Genomic DNA, 20,696 nt, shown 5'->3' with positions numbered 1-20,696 from the left:
CAAATTGGGAAGAAAACAAGCAGCTATGGGGAACTTAAAATAGCAGTTGCATGGGACATACTTACACTACAAAAATGATTCATTTCTTTCTGAAATTCAAATTTAGCTGGCCATCCAGTATTCTTTTTTAACTTTTTAAAAGTGCAGATAGAATTGACAGATAACATTATATTAGTTTCAGGTAAGCAATATGATTCACTACATGTATATATTTCAGAATGATCACCACAACAAATCTAGTTAACATCCATCCAGTATTCTTTTCATGTTTTTTAATCTACTGTGTAACTCTAAGACTTTTGGTGTATTTAAACCATCTACATCAAATGGGATTATTTGCTATATATTCTGGAGACCGAGACCACCATTTTATTGTTTGTTTCCTATTCGTTCTGTTTTTTGTTTCTTTGTTTTCTTTTTCCAACTTCCTGTGGGTTACTTGTACCATTTTTAGAATTCTATTTTAATTATCTATAGTGCTTTGGTGTGTATCTCTTTGCATAACTTTTCTAGTGGTTGCTCTAAGCATTATATAATATGCACGTAACTTATCACAGCCTACTGGTATCGACATTTTTCCGGTTTGAGTGAAGTATAGAAATCTTATCTCCTTTTTCACTCCATCATTTATAATATAGTGGGCTGTTTTCTTATTTTCTTACATTTTTTTCTAGCTTTATTAAAGTATAGTTTATAAGCATGTAATTGTCTTAAATATCACTTCTACATACATTGAGAACCACATCAGACAGGGTTACCAGTTTTGCTTCAATCATCAAACATAATTTAGAAAACTCAAGAGGAGAAAGAAAGCCTATTGTATTTACCCATGTTTTTGCTTACCGTGTTCTTTCCTTTTTTCTGATGTTATATGATTCTATTCCTTCTTTAATCGACTCCTTTCTATTTAGAGAATTTCCTTTAGTCATTCATTCTTTCCGAGTAGGTCTGCTGGTGACAAATTGTCCTTAATTTTCCTTCATCTAAGAACGCCTTGATTCTTCACCTTGAATCCTGAAGGATATTTGCGCTGGATTCTGGGTTGACATTTCTTTTCTTTCAGCACTGCCTCCTGGCCCCCATGGTTTCTGATGAGAAATCTGCTGTTATTTGAATTGATTTCCCTCTATGGGTAAGGTGGTGTTTCTCCCTCCCTGTGTTTTATTTTTTTAAAATTAATTTTTATATGTATATGCATACCCCCTCTTTTTTGGATTTTCTTCCCATTTAGGTCACCACAGAGCATGGAGTAGAGTTCCCTGTGCTATACAGTAGGTTCTCACTAGTTATCTGTTTTATACACAGTATCAAGAGTGTATATATGTCAATCCCAATTCTCCCTCCCTGTCTTTAAGACTTTTTCTGTCTTTGGTTTTTAGAAGTGTGACTATGATGTGTTTGGGTGTGGATTATATTGGGGTTTATCCTGATTGGGGTTCACCCAGCTTCTTGAATCTGTGGGTTTGTGTTTTCTGCCAAATTTAGAAAGTTTACAGCCATTATTTCTTCTAGTACCTTTTTAGCCCCGTCCTCTTTCTCGTTTCCTTCCAGAACTCCAATGTCACGAATGTTAGATTTTCGTTATTGTAGTCGCACAAGTCCTCAAGGTTCTGTTCTTTATTTTTTTCCATTTCCATCTACTTTCTCTTTGATGTTCAGAATGGGTCATGTCTATTGTTCTATGTTGGAGTGTGCTGACACTTTCTCTCTGGCCCCTGCGCTCTGCTGTTGAGCCCATCCTTTGAGGTTTTGGTATTTTTCAGTGCTGAAATTTCCAATTGTCTCTTTATGTCTCTATTTCTTTGCTGAGACTTACTATTTTTTAATTTGTTTCGAGCGTGTTCATATTTGCTCATAGAAGCGCTTTCATGATGGCTGCTTTAAAATCTTTATCAGATAATTCTAACATCTCCATCCTCCTGGTGTTGGCGTCTGTTGACGGTCACTTTTCAATCAGTTTGAGATCTTCCTGGCTCTTGGAAAGATGAGTCATTTTTTATTGCACTTTGCACATTTGGGGTATTAGGAGATTCTGGATCTCATTTAAACCTTCTGTTTCAGTCAACCTGCTCAGACACCATGTTGCTGGGAGAAGGAGGACAAGGTCCCCACTCAGGCTCCACTGACATCCAGAGGCCAGGTAGGAGTGGGAGGTCAGGCTCCCCACTAGGCCTGCACTGGGAGGGGAGGGGGTATCTCCATTGGCACCATGGGGTGAAGGACCTCCTTATGGTCTGGTGGCAGTGAAAGCCCCGGCCCCATGCTAGGTCTTTCATGAAACCACCCTGCTGTGTGTGTGTGGGGGGGGGGCGTGTTGGGACACCTCCTTATGGCCTGCAATTGTGGCGTCTCACTAGGTCTTCCCTTTTCTTTGTGGTGTTTGGTTGCTGTAGAGCAGTTTTTATCTGAAAGTTTTCTGTCTCAGGCTGTCTCTTTCCTGTTCCTTTGCCTAGAGAGAGCTGGGTTTTGTAAGGGCTTTTTTTGTCTGTGCCCACTGGCACTTCTGGATTGCCTTCCTCCCCAGCACCAAGTCCAGCATATATGAGACAAAAAGGAAACCCAATGAATTGTTGGGACATAAAAGCTATTTTAAACAAACAAACAAACAAACAAAGGACACCCAAGGAACTCACCACTATGCTTTTCCTCAGGTCCTGGGCTCCCTAGCTCCTCTGCCTTCCTCTCTCCAGCTTTCAGAGTCGTATTTAAAAAAGAAACAACGAAATGTCAAGGGTTGTTATTTAACATCCTGTATTTTTACTTTCTAAATCTGGCAACCCTACCCAGGATCCCTATTCCTAATTGAGGCAGTGAAGACAACTTGTGGATTTCGGATGAATTTTCAACCACATGGAGTGGAACAATAAGAAGGTTCTCCTTAACCCCTATTAACTCAGAAAATCCTTTTTTTCTTTTTTAAGGGAATTAAGCCCAACAGCCAATTTTCTTGCACATTTCTGTTAAAGTTTTACTTTGCTTCTAGAACCTTGGCAAACATCCCTTCCCATATATTTGTCAGTGACATTGAGTTTGTGCTAGTGAGGCCCTCTGCTGTCTGCAGAGAGAAGGGCAATGCCATAAATCCAGAGGCTGTAGCAGATCTCTGCACTGGAACAAGGCAGAGCAGGAGTTCATAAATTACATTCAGGTATTACAGTAGCTGATCCCCAAACTTTGGGGAGCTCTAATGCCCTAGCTCTGTTCAACTTCACGATACTCTTTCCTTCTCTCCTCACAGGAATGTGTAGTGACATAGTTTGAAAATGAAGGTTATGTCAGACTACATTTTGGTTATTTATTGACACGCTCTCTCCTTAACCCCCAGATTGGGGTGCTGGGAGACACCTTGGGACTTCACCGAGGCAGGCCTGGGCATGCGGCCAGTACCATTTGCCAGAGAAAGGAAAGGACTCACAGGGACCAAGCTAGGACATGGAGTTGTACTGGCCCGGAACCCTCCAGGGCCTTTGCTCTGCCATATTAAGAAGGAAGTACAATAGTGTCAGAGCTGGGGGGCCAGGCAGACCTCAACCTGTGGAGAGGGGGCTGGCTTTGCCACGAACATTGCCTGCTGTTCCATCCAGGCCTTCACTGAGAAGAGTCTGGAGTCAGGGCAAGAAGGGAGGCACTGGGGAGGAGGTCTGTCACAAGGGGGCCCGATGCATATTCCCAGGAGGCCCTGGGGAGGGCCGCACAGCACAGCTACTCTCCCCACTGAAGCTTTTCCCTCTCTTCCTCTGACCCATGAGAACAAAATTACAATAGGTACCAACTCCTTAGTGTTCCCCTGCAGGCAGGAAGGAGGAGAGCTAACACTTACCGAGTGTCAGGGACTGTATCGGGCACTTGACATAATTGATATCCCTTAAGATTCACACAAGTGCTAATACTAACCGTGGTAATACCTACATTGATTGAGGGTTGGCTTGTGTGTCAAGTGCTTTTCTAAGCACTTCACATGAGTTGTTTCATTTAATCCTCACAGCACCACGTAAGGGCCTACTGTTATTACCCTTTTCTGGAGCACACAGCTGACAAGTGGGAGAGCTGGGATTTGAACTCAGGTTTGCCTCCAATGCCCATGTTCTTAGCCACTACACTGAACTTTGGGTAAGTAATGGAACTCAAATTTGAACTCAGGTCTGTGAAGAACTTGCAGACCTAAGGTGCCTAGGCAAGGAGGTCAGATGGACAGAGTTGTGTGCAAAACCCCACCAGCCTGCGCGTGAGGAGGCATACACACGCGCGCGCGCGTGAGAGAGAGAGAGGGGGGTGGGGGCTACAAGCCAGGCAGAGTGGATCTCCAGCTGTTGCTGCCCTTCTGCTGGGCTAGCCAGGTAAGAGCCACAGAGGCAGTAGCTACTCCAGTGTGGAAAGTGTGGCTGAGAAGGGCCATGAGTGGACTCATGAAGTGCTGGTAATGCTCTGTTGCTTTGATCTAGGTGTTAGGTGTGTCCAGTGTGTGAAAATTCATTGAGCTGTAAACTTATGAATTGCACACTTTCCGATGTTATTCGTCAATACAAAGTTGTGTTTTTTTCAAAAGCAAAAGGAGGTCTGGGCAGATGGTGTAGACGTACTTTTGCCGATTCCTTCTGCTAAGTACATCTGAAAACTCTGGAGAGTAGGTATGAAACAACCACAGGAGACTCTGAAAGGTGGAGAAGGCAGGCAGGCTAGGGTTTTTTGGACTTAAGGAACGACATGGTGGTGAGTTCCCTGAGTTTTCTTCTTGCCTCATTTTTGCAGACTTTGGGCTGAAGAAGCTGACAACCTGGAAAGGCTAATGGTTGCAGGGTAGAAAGCCCCAGCAAAAGTCGTCTCTCTCTAGGAAAGGGGCAGCCTAGGAAGACAGAACATTTTAGATATGAATCTCTCTACTGTTGCTAAACACCACAGGAAAAACTGTGGCCCCATCGCTACCAGCAAAGGCCGAGGGGGGAGCAGAGACTTCAGGCCCCCAAGCTCCCACCCGAGTCTCCTGCCAGACGGGGAGGGAGAGGAGGCAGAGGAGGCATCTGTATTTTCATCCTCACTGGGCGGTAATGTGGTCCCTCCTCAGGCATCAGTGGAGACCATGTGGGGACCAAGGACTTCCACACCCACAAGGCGGTAATGCAGCTACCCTTCCCTTCCTGGCTGGGTGGTGTCAGAAGCTCTAGTAGGGCTTCCCTGGTGACACAGTAGTTAAGAATCCGCCTGCCAATGCGGGGGACGCGGGTTCGAGCCCTGGTCTGGGAAGATCCCACATGCCGCGGAGCAACTAAGCCCGTGCGCCACAACTACTGAGCCTGCGCTCTGGAGCCCGCAAACCACAACTACTGAGCCCGCATGCCACAACTACTGAAGCCTGGGTGCCTAGAGCCCGTGCTCCACAACAAGAGAAGCCACCGCAATGAGAAGCCCGCCGCACTGCAACAAAGACCCAATGCAGCCAAAAATAAATTAAAAAAAAAAAAAAGCTCTAGTAGAGAGCTAAGACTTTCTCTGTCACCCAGCAGTAATGGAGACACACCCTTCCCACCCTATGATGTCAGTGGAGGCCATGTGGGGAGCAGTAACGAGGAACTCCTACCCCTCCCAGCCAGGAGGTATCAGTGGAGGCTGGAACTCCGAATCCTGCCCACCAGTAACGGGGAGGCTCCCTACTTGGTTGTCAGTGGAGGCTGAGTGGTGACCTGTATTTCGACCCCCAGCTGGCAGTCCTGCGGTGGCGCCCTATCCCCCCCCCTTTCTGTGCTGGAGCCACGTCAGAGGGAGCCAGCTGAAACAGAAGGCTTAGAAAAGATCCAAAAAGATTTGATCGGACACTACAGCAAAGAGGATCTCAGGATGGCAAATAAGCACAAGAAAAGATGTTCAATATCATCAGCCATTAGGGAAACACAAACGAAAACCAGGAGGCATCACTACACACCTGTCAGAGGTGTGTAAACAAAAGCCAAAAACCAAACGGTGATACCACCAAAGGCTGGCGAGGATGCGGAGAAAGTGGACCATTCCTACACTGCTGCTGGGAATGCGAAATGATGCAGCCACCGTGGAAACCAGTTTGGCAGTTTCTAAAAAAAACTAAACATGCAACCACCATATGACTCAGCAACTGTGTTTCTGGGCATTTATCCCAGAGAAATAAAAACTTGTGTTCACACAAAAACCTGTACATGAATGTTCATAGCAGTTTTATTCTTAACAGCCCCAAACTGGAAATACATATGTCCTTCGATGGGTGAATGGTTGAACTGTACATATATACCACGGAACAAACTATTGATAACTATCCCAAAAGGTGACGTGCTGTATGATTCTATTTATATAACATTCGTGAAATGACAAAATGATAGAAATGAAGAACAGATTGGTAGTTGCCAGGGATTAAGGAGGGGGCGGGGGTGGGCGGGAAGTGGCTGGTGGTGATGGCACTGTTTGTATCTTGCTTGTATCAATATATTGATTGATTCTGGTTGTATATTACACTCCAGTTCTGCAAGATGTGACTATTGGGAGAAAGTGGGCAAAGGGCATATGGGATCTCTTTGAATTACTTTTCCACAACTGCGTGGGAATCTAGAATCATCTCAAAATAGACATTTTAATTAAGAAGAAAAACATAGGGATTCCGTTCAGTGTGGGCACAAGGCTCTGAAGCCCTTGCCCCCCGCTTTCAGTGAGTCCCTGATGCCATTCCCTAGCCGGGTTGCTGATGTAGCCTTCTAAATCTGGCCTTGGACCCTGTTAAACTGTTACCATAGACTTTCTTTAGTTAACCTGCTGTTGCTGCTCATGTTTCACTCATGCGTACCTCCCAAATACACCAAAATAATCATCACTGTCATGGGACGGCAGATTACAGGTTAAGGCTTTTTACACACGTCTATTATATTGTCTATAATGCTATTGTCAACTGTCTCTAATTTTTTAAATATCCACAGTTCTTTCGTTTAGAGGCTTCTTTGTTGGCTTCTATTTATCGTTCTCCTTTAGATAACCTATAATCCAGATTTTTATGTTGTGCGTTTAAAACACTTTTTACCTTTCTTCATTGTTCCTTGGCTTTCCTCCCATTCCACAACTTCCCCCCACTTTTCCTTATCCTTTGGATTCAAACACCCAGCGTACTTAAGGCTGGCCCGGTTTACAGCCCCACTGCCTCCTGAGTATCTGGAGAGGGCATTTGGGCAGAAATGTATTGATGACCACAACCTCTCCGCTGGCAGCAACGGCTGCCCGTTGGGCCCTCCCCCAGGCACCTTAAACTTAGCAGTTCCTCAGCTGAACTTCAGCATCACGCCCCATCCTCCACAGTACCAGCATCCACCAGACACTCAAGCCAGAAAAATGGAAGTTGTCCTGGACCCCCTCCTTCTCCCTCGACCCATGCATCAAAACATCACCAAAGGGGCTTCCCTGGGGCTTCCCTGGTGGCGCAGTGGTTGAGAGTCCGCCTGCCCATGCAGGGGACACGGGTTCGTGCCCCGGTCCGGGAGGATCCCACAGGCCGTGGAGCGGCTGGGCCCGTGAGCCGTGGCCGCTGAGCCTGCGCGTCCGGAGCCTGCGCTCCGCGACGGGAGAGGCCACAGCAGTGAGAGGCCCGCGCACCGCAAAAAATAAATAAATAAATAAATAAATCACCAAGTTCTGTTGCACTTTCCTGCCAAATATATTGCAGATTGGTCTTCTCTCTACCAGCACTTCTCTCGCCCTGGCCGCCCTCATCTCTCCCTCGGACAACTGCACGGCCCTGTAACTGATCTCCTTCCTCCACAGTCACCCTCACCTGATCCATTCTTCACATGCTGCCAGTCTATTTTAACTGTGTGGATCTTATCCCGTCAATACCCTGCTTAAAACTTTCAGTGGCTTCTCTCTGCTCCTAGGATAAAGTTCACACTCCTAAGCATGTCTTACAAGTAGGGTACTGTATGATAGGGTCCTCAGTTAACCACACCAGGACAGTGTGTAAGGGCGTGCTATTAATACGTACCCTGGGACAGTAGGCGTCCGGTCATTCTACTTATAAGATCCTTCATGGTCTGGTCTCACCATCCCCGTTCCTCATCACGGCTCCCCATCTTACCCCTAAACACACACACACACACACACACACACACACGCACACACCAGCTGCGTTCTTTTGGATGTCCAGGTAAGCACATGCTATTCTGTTCGCCTGAAACACCCTTCTTCCCAGTCCCCCTTTGGCCAACTTGTAATCAACTGCTTTGAGTCAAAATAATTTTCACGAGGAAGCCTTCCCTGACTTCCACCACTGGCTCAGGTGCCCCTCCTGTGCTCCTAGCGCCCTTTGCTCTTCCCTCATCATAGTTCCCATCACACCAAGTTGTAATGTCCTGTTTCGCCCTCTAGACGAGTGCCTCGGGTAGAGAACCAAGTCAGTTTCCGCTGCGTTCCTAGCATCTAGCACAGCACTTGGAATGCGCTTACACTGTGTGCACTTTCCTGTCTGCTGAATGAGTGGGAATTGGGCACCACGTTGTCACCCTGACTGCTGGGGACATAAAAGGGAAGAGGGGGCCTGGAGTTCTGGCAGGTGCTTAGAGCCCTGAGCAGGTCTCCCTTCCCTCCAGCCCGCTTGGCTCCCCCTGGTGGCATTCGGACAGTAGTGACAGGCCCCGTGGTTGGTGGCTGCAGGAAAACCATGGGAGGGGGAAGGGTCCTCATCTGGGCTGCAGCAGACCTCCTCTCATCGTGCTCCTCCCCTGCCTCGCCGCAGCCCCTCCGGCGCACTAAGTCCCCACCCACTGTGTCATCAGAGGCCCTACCCCAAGAACTTTGAGGATGAGGGCTACAGTTGGGTGGGGGCGCTCCAGGCTGGCTTACATACAGAGAACCTCTGCTGTGTAGCGCCCGGGTGAAATGGACAAGCCTGGCTGCCCTGTTTGTTTCACAGTAAGTCCCCTACATACGAACCTTTAAGTTGCGAACTTTCAAAGATGCGAATGTGCGTTCACATGTCCAGTCACGTTAGTTCACGTCTGGCGTCCACTGTCACGTGCGTGCATCCTCTACAAGTGGTTGTGCTTTTGTGTACTTTCCCGTACAGTACTGTATAGAGTACAGTAGTACAGTATCTTTATTTCAAGCCCAGGATGTCCGGAAGAAGTGTAAAAGCAGCAGTGACGTAGCCGGTACAGTACTACCCAGACATCACTGGACCGTTTTTTCAAGAGGGTAGATAGACTTGAATCCAGCAAGGAACCAGAACCTGTGCCATCCACGTCAGGGGTGAGTGAAATTGCAGCTTGTCCTCCGTCTCCTATTGCTGATGATCCTTCACCTCTAGCATCTCCCACCTCCTCCCCCTCCTCCAGTCAGTAACTCTTCTTGCCTGTTCACTCGGTGCCAGCCCCTGTGTGCCAGCTGCTGTACCGTACTACTGTACTTTTCAAGGTACTGTAGTGTAAGATTTTAAATGTTTTCTTGGGTTTCCCTGGTGGCACAGTGGTTGAGAATCTGCCTGCCAATGCAGGGGACACGGGTTCGAGCCCTGGTCTGGGAAGATCCCACATGACGCGGAGCAACTGGGCCCGTGAGCCCCAACTACTGAGCCTGCGCTTCTGGAGCCTGTGCTCCGCAACAAGAAAGGCCGCGACAGTGAGAGGCCCGTGCACCGCGATGAAGAGTGGCTCCCGCTCGCCGCAACTAGAGAAAGCCCTCGCACAGAAACGAAGACCCAACACAGCCAAAAATAAATAATTAATTTTTTTAAATGTTTTAATAATAATAAACTTTGATCATTAATTTTTTTAAATGTTTACTTTTTTTGTTTGTTTTTTATGCATTATTTGTGTGAAAATTATTATAAACCTATTACAGTACAGTACTATACAGCCAATTGTGTTAGTTGGGTACCTAGGCTAACTTTGTTGGACTTATGAATAAATTGGACTTACGAACACGCTCTTGGAACAGAACTTGTTCGTATGTAGGGGACTTACCCTGAATCAAAACCCCAAGATGTGAGTGAGCTCATGGCAACTGTTATGGGTGAAGAAGCAACGAGACCCGGCTGCAGCGGCAAGTGGACACGCCAAGTGTGGAGGTGAACTTGGAGAACATAGAATTGAGCCATTTGAAAAAACAACGCAGGATGGAGAGGAATGGGAGAGAGGCCTCTTGTCACTCTGCAGGGCTTCAGAAATTTTTGCTTCAAAAAGAGCCTTCCCCTCCCGGTTTTTAATTTTATAGTTGGCCACTGAGCTTTTGGAGAAACATACTGGGGAAAAGAGCTTGGAGAAAGGGAAAGATGGGGAAGAGTCCAACTCTGGTGGCTGGTCTTGGTCTCCCTCCAGACATGGGGTGGGGGCAGTGAGCTGTCACCAAGGGGCGTACAACAGGTCAGCAGCAAAGGGGATCACACCACGTGGACTCAGCTGGAAGAGGAGCCAGCCAGGTTTCTGAGGCTCTGGGGCGGGTAAGTTTACCAAGGGTTGGGATGGAAAAAGTTACCCTGCCGCTCTGTGTCTCCTTCCCTTTCACTCTGCAAGCTAAACACCAAGGCAACGTGCTCAAGAACAGAGGGCCTAAGGAACTTCATGGCAAGATCAATGTCCTTAGGAACATCAAAGGCTAAGGGCATCCAGACAGGAGAGCGGGGGGGGGGAGGGATGGAAGGTGGTGGCCAGGCCCTCAGTGCTGAGACAGGAAAGCAGCCTCAGGAAGGGTGAGGCAGTGGGGACCTGTCCAGTCCCTGCAAACCCTTTACCTTTGCAATCTTAGAGGCCGTGTAGAGCAGCTACTCAACCATCATTACCACGGGTCTTCTGGGGCCAATTCAACTTCCTGAAAGCTTTAAGGAAAGAACCATCGCTTCTTCTTCGTATCACCCTCTGTATCCCTCACCCTCCATTTCAACGCTTCTCAATAATATACACTCACGGGAATTCCTGGCGGTCCAGTGGTTAGGACTCGGCAGTTTCAGTGCTGGGGCATGGGTTCAATCCCTGGTTGGGGAACTAAGATCTCACAAGCCAGGTGGCATGCTCCCCCAACCCAAATAAACAGTGAGCTCACCCCCATCCAAATGCACCAAATGTGACCACAGATCAGTCTTCTAGTGATCAGACTTAAGGCAAACCCTCAGAAACTGACTTTACGCTGGAATTTCCTTGAGATTTGAAAACTAACATCTGGCCTCACATTCAATCTTCTCCCTGAAATAATAGTTTTCCTAACACAGGTTTTTCTTAATAGCACAAAGGTTTTCTTCTGAGGCAGCTAACATTACCTGTCCCGGCAGAAACATCCCAGAAGAGCAACCCGAGAACCAATGGCAAGGCCTGATGGATCCTAACCCCGACGTGTGTTTAGTACAAGGGATCCGAATATGCCCGTTAACATCTTAGCTCCCTTGCCACTGTCCGGCCAAGACTTTGGAAAAGGTGATTTAGAAGAAATATTTGAACCAAGCAAGATTCTACGGAACATCAAGCCTCATCTGTCATAATTTGGAGAATTTGCTTTATTCTTAAACAAGGAGTGTGAGACTAGCAAAAAAAGATCTACAAAACAGGCTTCAAAACCTGGCGAAAGAATATAGCAGCAGGGGGCGTCTTTAGCTGTAGCTCCATTGCCTTTCAACCATGACCGTCAAGACAGAACCTGTTTCAGGCAGGAGTGTCCAGGGGCCAATGACTGGTTCTGAGGGGAGGGACACCACCGAGTGTGCTTTTGGATAAGCACGTGCAAAAGGCTGAGCCTTTTAGAACAGCCTTACTGTTGCCGGCTGTTGGCAAGAGGCAGCAAATGACTAACAGGCACATGATCGGTCAAGCCTCAGCCTGGAAATGAGGTGTGAATTAACTTCAGTGTGTTCCCACCGTATGGCTGTGTGAATTCCAATCCCCCGCCTCTCCCACTTGCAGCTCCGAGAGGAGGGCAGCACAGATGACCCTGGTGACCTCAGTTACCTCGTGATCCGGGGTGGCGGGATGCTTTGGCCTCCGTAGAGGACTCCATAGACCCAGGGCCCTCCTATAATCTCTTTTGGTTCTGTAATGCACTGGTCGCAAAAGGCCTTGTCAGGGTAATGGAAGTGAATCCCTGGCAAAGGCAGGGCAAGGGAAAACCAGAAGCAGAGGAGACTGGGGCTCAGGGCTGCAGGATCCAATCAACTGAAGAGCCAGCCATCTCAAGGCTGGAGGTGCAGACTAAGGCGAGGCTGGGGGCTGGCTCTACCTCCTGACTGAACGTAATGGCTCTTTTTGCAAACAGGGCACTTACCCACTCAGTGGTCTCCAGTCCGAGTGGTGGGCCCCGGGGCGGCAGTGCAGAGCTTTCTTCCCCCGTCCTCACCTTAAAAGTTGCTGGGGAGGTGCCACCAATAACCTGACTCCTTTTCGGAGGCCTCATCCCCCTCGCCCCACCCAAGAGCTAGTAAGAGGGAGGTTGGTAGGAGGGCAGGTCAATAGGGGAGACAACGATTCCCTTTTTAAAATTTCAAGTTTTCCATGATTCTAATAACCCTCAGGTTAAGGGCTACATGCTATTAATGGGCAAGCTAAGTAAACTTTTGAGCAGAAAACGCTTTTATTCCAAACATGGAAAGCCCCAACTTGAGATGAAAGAAACCTCTGATAAAGGCACTAGGTTTGAGGGTTGCACAGCTCAGCCTTGGTCCAAGGAGTCTCCTTTTCTCCAGTTCTGAGGGTAAGGGGAGGTTAGGGAATATGGGAAATCGAACCTGGTGATGCCTTTTGCTCAGAAGCAGTTACGTAGCTCTTTCCTTTCAACTGTGCTCTCCCTGCAACTCCAGCTTTTGTGCCTCCTCCCCAGCCCCTCCAGCTCTGTTCCTGCTACTGTTCCCCAGTCAAGAATCACTTGCCATCCAGCACACTTGGGTCTCTCCCACTGGAGAGAAAAAGAACGGCCTCGGTGGTACTTAGGGCACTTTACTGGGTGTCACAGGGAATTGAATCTTGACCTTCTCCCCAGGCATATAGGGATCAAAGATGGGGACTGAGGGCCTTTCTCGAGGGCCTCAAAACCTCATCCTAGGAACTGGATTTTGCCCAGGGGGGCCCAGAGTACAGGTCTGATGTCAAAATATTCTGACATGGCAAGCCCTGATCGACTGACCCAATACTTCAGGAAATAGCAGAATCAGCAAGTTATAGCATCAGTGCTCCATGTCAGCTTCTCCCAGAGCAAAGATTTGAAGTGAAAGAGGGCTAGAGGGTCAAAAGAACACATTTCATAGCTCAATTCAGTCCCTTTTCAATCACTTTTTTCAAAAGATCATTGTAAATATCCCAATATTCAACATAAAGCAAAAACAAAAGCAGAACCAGGCTTCAAAGACAAGGGAGCACTCTTCACAAAGCTCCAGAAGCATTTAGCAACCCAAAAAGTCAGTGTCCTTATTTGACGATGCAAAAAGAAACTCACTTAACATTTTGGAATGCGTTATAATTAGAAGGGCTGAAATTAAATGCTAAATGTGTGTCAACTACTGATGGAGGGAAGTCTTACCACTTTTGGCAAAATTGGCTCAAAATGAATAAATTGTAGAAACTACTCTCTTCCTCTGAGAAAATACCTAATTCCTATCACCAGGAATAAGAACCGGAGATCCAACAGGCATTATACAGCCTGTAATTCAGGTATAATGCACAGAATTACACTACATCTAGTTCTTAGTTAACCCCAGACAGCTTAAGGTCTTACAGTTGAATAAAACCGCTGCCGTGTCTACTCAATGCAGTTAATAGCTCGGAAACAAAGAAGTAAGAGCTATCATTGGGCAGCCAAGACACCTAAACCAAAGCTTTGGCAGAGAGATCAGTACAGATATAGACCCACAATCAAACAGAAACTTTATTAGTTTCTTCTACAAGAGACAGTGACATCAATCTTTTTAACAAATCGCAGGTCATCTGAGAGGTCAAATAGATCCAAGGAAGAAAGATGACAATTAAACACTTAAATTAATCAAAAGGCACTACAACACCACCTAAAACCTACTACCGCAGTGGTAGTGGGCTAAGGAAGATTAAGCTACAGCGAAATAATCTCATGTAAATTGTTATAGATTATATAGTAGGAAGCGAGTTTGCTTTCCAGAAGACTATGGCACAATGATCACTTGGGACCAAGTTGATATTTGGCCAGGAAAAGAAGCTCAGGCCAAATGGAAAGGAACAGGGACAAAGGAGAATCCAAGTGACAGAATCCAAGCAAAGGGTGATGGATCAGGCTTTTTCCTCCCAAGAAGCATTTGTTGCATGGTGGGTTGCCTCCCCTCAGGCTCCTGCCCTAGAGCTGTTCCAGCCTTAGAGGGGCTCAGCAACCAGAGCTGGGTTCAGGCTGCCCCAGGCTCATGCTGGAATTTAGTACAGACTTTAGAGAACTTGTCACAAGTTTGGGGGTGCGGGGGGGGGGCGGCGCTGAAGCATTCACATGCAAAGTAGTCTGACCTTCCCCAAACACATTCAGACTCCCTTACACAACTTTTTCCAAAGTCTGACATCTTGTAGCAGCTGAGCTGTAGTTAAAGCTGCAAGGCTCACAGGATCAAAGAAGCCAGGACGAGACAATACAGGTAGGAAATCCCAGCAGTTAATCTCAATCTTTCTCTAATGTAGGAGAAACACTCATATACCTGATGTGGGATGTAGAAAACTACACTGTAACAAGCTGGGTCTTCTGCTGGATTTTTCATCAAATACCAAAGGAAAATAAGGGGCGGGACTCACTTTATTTTTTAAAAGCCTCAGAACTTATTCTATTATAAAGGGACATGGCTGAACAGGTAGGAGACAGATTCCCCATTGTGAGTTCTCCTGATGGCTTCTGCAAGGATCATGGAGATGTCGATCACCTAGGAGGGCAAGGCAAACATCAGGTTAGTATCATACAGACAGAGATGACTGGCCAGTTTGCAGACACTGATGAGCAGCCCGATGAGGGTCCTTCCTCTTAAGACTGATGCACTGTGCTGTTTCACCAAGGGAGCCCACAGCCAGCTGCTCTTCATACCCACATTTTAAATATAACCAACCACTTGGGAAAGAGTCAAAATGCTTATGGAGGAAAAACTCTGACTCAGACTCACCAAGATGGTGGTAAGTTGGCATTTAAAAATTCTTAGGAATGAAAAAAGAATATTTAAGCTGAAAAAGAAATCCTTAAGAATGACATCAACCCTCCAATTCCACATATTTCTAGTGGATTATATTTCCATATTTCTAATGGAAAGCGAATGGATTACTGTACATATTTTTAATTAAGCAAGGCCTTGTTCTTTTAGTGCAACAGCACTTAAACTTTGTCTGACAATTACCTGGGGAAATTAAAGTCCTGGTCCCATGACCTCTGGTTTTGTAGGCCCTGGATAGAGCAAAGGAATATGCATTTTAACGAGAACCCTAGGTGATTAACTTAGGTGGTTTCCAGAGCACACTTTGAGAAACACTGAAGTTCTAAGGAGCATACCGTCAGTTTAAAGGTTTCACATTATGTTTGCAGGAGCCGAGAGTTAAGAGTGATACACACAAACTGTAAAGCATGGACCTGGAAACTTGAGTGTGCATCACAATCACTGGGAGAGCCTGTTAAAATGTAGAATCCTGGGCTCCATCCTCCAGAGATTCTAGGTCTAGCTGTTTGAATTTTTAGACACGTGATCTTTTTCCTTTTGGGTCACAGATCCTGATGATTAAGCCTTGAGAGCAAAGGAGGAAATCTTTACAACTCACCCAGACACCTAATTCAACACATGTAACCACCTCCTAAATACTCAGTGGAGTCTTGTTTTGCAAGAGTCTCAGCCTCACCTGTATTTTGGAGCAATGCTTCATCTTATCCTCCTGAGGTATGGTATTGGTGACAACTACTGCTTCAAAGCATGCATTATTAATGCGAGAAATGGCTGGGCCAGAAAAGATTCCATGAGTCAGGATAGCATAAACCCTGGTGGCTCCAGCTGAGAGAAGTCTAGAGGAAAAAGCAGAGTTGATTAGGAGTAATCTTACTTGTCACTATAAAATCCGAGTTAGGGAAGAAGAATGTCTTAGTCAACTTGGGCTGCCATAACAAAATACCACAGACTGGATGGCTTAAACAGAATTTTATTTCTCACTTGTTTCTGGAGGTTGGGAAGTCTAAGATCAAGGTGTCAGCAAGGTAGGTTTCATTCTGAGACCTCTTCTCTTGGTTTGTTGGTGGCCACCATCTCGCTATATGCTTCCATGACCTCTTTGTGTGCATAGACCAAGAGGGAGAATGGGGGGTGGGGTTGGGAGGGAGCTCCCTGGTGTCTCTTCTCATAAGGGCACCAATATCATCATGGGGGCCCCACCCTCATGACCTCACCTAAACCTAATAACCTCCCAAAGGTCCCATCTCCAAACACCATCACACTGGGGGTTAGGGCTCAATTTTAGGGTGATACAATTCAGTCGATAGCAAGGAGAGAGAAACAGACTAAGAACTTATCTGAATAGGTTTGGATTAGTGTAGAAGGACTGTGGCACAGACTGCTATGCTCAACAAAATCTGTCTCCTCTTCTTCCTAGCACACAGCTGGACATTTCCTAGCCTCCCTTGCATAGTTAGGTGTGGCCATGTGACTTAATTCTGGCTATCTAAATGTGGACAGAGGCCTGTAAAATCTCCCATGGATGATGTCCTCCATGCTCCTTTCCCCTTCCGGCTGGCCAAAATGGAAATGTTAAAGATGCAGCGCCACAGGACTGAAAGGGGAATACTTGTGTTGGAGCATACCATGAACAAGAAAGAAACTTTACCATGTTCAGGGTGTTGATCTGTTAAGAGCAATTAGCAGTAACTTACTAATATGATAAAAGGAGTTTTATAAATGTATACTCCAGGATCCAAACCAGGAGAGCACACAAGTTTTTTTTTTTTAAGCATCTATTATACATATATGCTAGGCACTGTACAGGCACGGATACCTGGAGATTTAAAAAACAAATTATGAGAAACAATGCTGTCGATACTGGCTTGGATTATAAGCATTGGGGAGCCACTTAAGGTTTTAAAGGAGGCATGAGGGGAATCTAGTCTTAGTTTTAGGAAGATAAGCGAGCAGGGTGGCAATGTGAAAGATGGACTGGGGAGGTAAGAGACTGGTGACTGGCAGCAGAGAACAGAGGGAAGGCAATTCAGAACAGTGCAGGCAAATGATGAGAAGGAATACGAATGAAGGTAGTAGCAGCGAAAATGAACCGTCAAAAGGTAAGGCCAGGGATTCTAGCTTAGGTAAAATATAAATATGAGAATCTGTTTCTTGTCTCCTCAGGCATATGGATTTCTTACCTTAACTTGTTTTAAAAAACTATCAAGGGACATCCCTGGTGGTCCAGTGGTAAAGAATCCCCCTTACAATGCAGGGGACATGGGTTCAATCCCCGGTCAGGGAACTAAGATCCCACATGCCACAGGGCAACTAAGCCTGTGTGCCACAACTACTGAGCTCACGCGCCTCAACTAGAGCCCGCATGCCACAAACTACAGAGCCCATGTGCTCTGGACCCCACATGCCACAACTAGAGAGAAGTCCATGCACCACAATGAAGAGCCCGTGTGCTACAACAAAAGATCCCATGTGCCTCAACGAAGATCCCGCGTGCCGCAACTAAGACCCGACACAGCCAAAAATAAATTAAATAAATAAATAAATAAATAATAAATCTTTTTTAAAAAAACTATCAAAAGTAGAGTACTTAGAGTGATGAGATAATTTTGGAAATATAGTGGTGACAGTTGCACAACATTGTGAATGCAACTAATGCCACTGAATTGCACACTTAAAAATGGTTAAAACAGCAAATTTCACGTTACATAAAGTTTAGCACAATAACAAGGAAAAAATAAAACTAAGACGATCTAGAGAAAAAAATAATACTTATCAATTTACATGCACTGCAATTTTAGCCTAGGGAGACAAAAGAAAGCTAGTTATCATCTCCTCAATTCAGTTCCAAAGAGAATCAGCAGGATTAGGGTATTCAGATAGCAGTTAGCTTTTTACTTCTAACCCCCAGCCCCACTCACTTGTCAGCTGCGTGGCAGATTGTACCACAAGTGTCAGCCATGTCATCCACGAGGATGGCCACCCGGTCCTTCACATCTCCCACTAGCACCATGCGGTCCACTTCATTAGCTTTCTTCCGTTCTTTGTGAATCAAGGCAAAGTCCACATTCAACCGGTCTGCGATTGAGGTCACTCTGCAACACAGGGTATTCACAGTTAAAACGTGTGCGTGTGCCTGTGCGTGTGCGTGTGTGTGTCTTAGGACAAAGAAAGGAACTAAAGGATGGGCTTGTTTTCTGGGGGAGAAGACTCCTTGAAACCCAACAGTTCCCAGGGTTGGAAGAAAGCAACCGGAATTGATTGGCATCACAAACTGGGTTTCATAGACTAATGCCTCCATACCCTGAGAGCAGTTTATGAATGTATTAGTCAAACTTAGATTACAATTCATTCTGGGTTACCGCAGGGGAAGACAGACACCCTCACCAGTCCCAGGAAGCGGTATAATGAATGCTAGGGCATGTTCGTTTATTAGACTGGCAGCGAAAGGGGAGAGAGAGATGACTTGGTTAACTAATGCCGGGAGTGTAGATCACCCCAATTTGACATGCGGATGTGGTGAGAAGTGAACCTGAACTTGCTGGGAGAGGAGCAGTACCCAGCCCATTCCAACGCCCACGCCCTCATCACACTCCCCTCAGTGATCCACCAACTGTCAATGTCAACTGTACCTGGACACCAAGCTTGGGAATTCCTTTAAGGACTGCTAGAAAAAAAGTTTTACCAATTAACTGGGCAAACCAGGCATCTTGCTGTACAGCTCAAAGCACCTCCAAATCAAAACAGAATTCCTTTTTTTAAAAATTACAAGGCAATACAAACCAGACTAGAAGGTGGGATAGAAAACAAATCTTTCTGGTGACAAAGTATCATGTAATCACTCAAACAGCAATCCATTCAGTGTATATGACTGTGGTGCCCCAGTGACACGTATGGCCACGCTCCACCATGCCATCCTTCTTATGCTTGAAGAGGCCTGTGCTTTGTGTTTTGTTTTTTAATGCAATACTGATCCAACTAGAGCATTATGTCCTATTTTCCTTGTGATTATGGTCACATATCTCGAGTTTGTGCTGAATAAGGGAGAACCTGTGACCATATAATAAAGAACAAACAAGACTTGGACCACAACCTAGGCAACATTTACACCTGATCTAAACAACCCATACCCTATGCTCTCCTTTCCTACTGCGTGGGCACATAACAACATGAGTTACCAATCTGGGACTTCCCTGGTGGTCCAGTGGTTAAGACTCTGCACTCCCAAAGTGGGGAGCACAGGTTCGATCCCTGGTTGGGGAACTAGGATCCCACATGCCACACAGCGCAGCCAAAAAAAAAAAAGTTACCAATCTGCTTGGAATGATTATTTAGCCAAGGCAAATGCATGATCACTTAGTTCAAGCATCCCAAACCGTCCACACTCAATGGCCAACAAACTCAGTGACTGACAAAGTGTAAAGGGCTCAAAAATGTCACTCCCTATATCCTTGATGGGAGAACTACGTGCAAGTCACAATCACACAGGAATCTCTACCTAGTCCAAAAACCTTGCCAAGACAGACGTGATAGCCATTCACTTTGAAAATCCTTCATCACTAAAAGAAAATTATAAACAAACAAACAAAATCATTTAGCAATAAACCATCTACTGAAGGCAGTTTTTCTGTACCCAACTTTGGAAAGAAAATCGTGCTTGATTACTTATTTCAAATGTGACTGTTTTCTAAGTCTCTGTGGAAGATGATTTTCACAAGTATGACAACCACCGTGAGGGCGATGTGTTTTAGGCTCCGCCTCTAGTATTACAGATGGTAACTAGCGACAAGGGACTCACAAAGCCATACATCTGGCTGGAGAACAGAACTCAAGCTCTCAGCTTATCAGTTCTGTTGAAGTTCCTGAAATAAAGAGGTTGTTGAGAAACAGTCATTGAAGATTTGAATGGCTTTTGCAAAGATCTGAATTCGCGTTTCCTAATCATCTGTGTTTTGTAGCTCTTCATTCTATTTCCACAACAAGAAGAACATGTGTCACGCTCTTGAATGCATTACTAACGAGTGAGCCGCTAAAGAAATGAAAAGCTCTTAGTCTGCACCACGTGAGCTGAAGCACCGCAACTGGCAATCCCTGGCAATCAGTTTGTTTAGAATGTTCAGAGCTTGGCTTAAATAAAATCACCACACTTTCTTTTCCTTCCTGCTTAATATTTTAATCTAAAGGACCAAAACGGTTTAACCAACTGTTTGGAGGTACGTAAAAGCTTACTTGTTCACTATTATCATGGGCTTCGATAGCAGGTGCCATTCATTAGAAAACCAAATTCCTCCCCCTCCTGATGGGTCACAGCACTGTTGCTAGCCCTGCAGCACTGAGTCACTGTTGGGTTATGGTCAAGTCCATGATGCCAGACTATTTCGTGCACCTCTGCTGTCTTTCAGGTAGTGACTCAGGCCAGTAGAAGAGGACTGAGTAAAACCATATCCAGCCCATGTCCTAGCTACTGGCACATCCAAGTACTTAAAAACTGTCACTTCTCAATATCTTGTAATAACCTATAATGGAAAAGAATCTGAAAAAGACTATATATATATATATATATATATATATATACATACAT

At 45.8% G+C, this 20,696-nt stretch overlaps 1 protein-coding gene across 1 annotated transcript in view; it reads right to left on the bottom strand.

The window, feature by feature from the left end:
• Window positions 1-14,697: 14,697 nt before the first annotated feature.
• PRPS1 (phosphoribosyl pyrophosphate synthetase 1) overlaps window positions 14,698-20,696 on the bottom strand; it is a 19,152-nt gene continuing 13,153 nt past the window's right edge. Inside the window, exons 5-7 of the mRNA XM_007100759.3 lie at window positions 18,037-18,210; window positions 15,795-15,954; window positions 14,698-14,839 (exon numbers count right to left, since the gene is read on the bottom strand). Of these exons, the coding sequence (XP_007100821.1) occupies window positions 14,747-14,839; window positions 15,795-15,954; window positions 18,037-18,210 (427 nt within the window). The 3' untranslated portion in view covers window positions 14,698-14,746. The remainder of the gene's footprint in view (window positions 14,840-15,794; window positions 15,955-18,036; window positions 18,211-20,696) is intronic.

This window comes from Physeter macrocephalus, chromosome 21, assembly GCF_002837175.3.
Source record: "Physeter macrocephalus isolate SW-GA chromosome 21, ASM283717v5, whole genome shotgun sequence".
Classification (NCBI taxonomy): domain Eukaryota; kingdom Metazoa; phylum Chordata; class Mammalia; order Artiodactyla; family Physeteridae; genus Physeter; species Physeter macrocephalus.
This window is presented reverse-complemented; position numbering and strand designations above follow the sequence as displayed.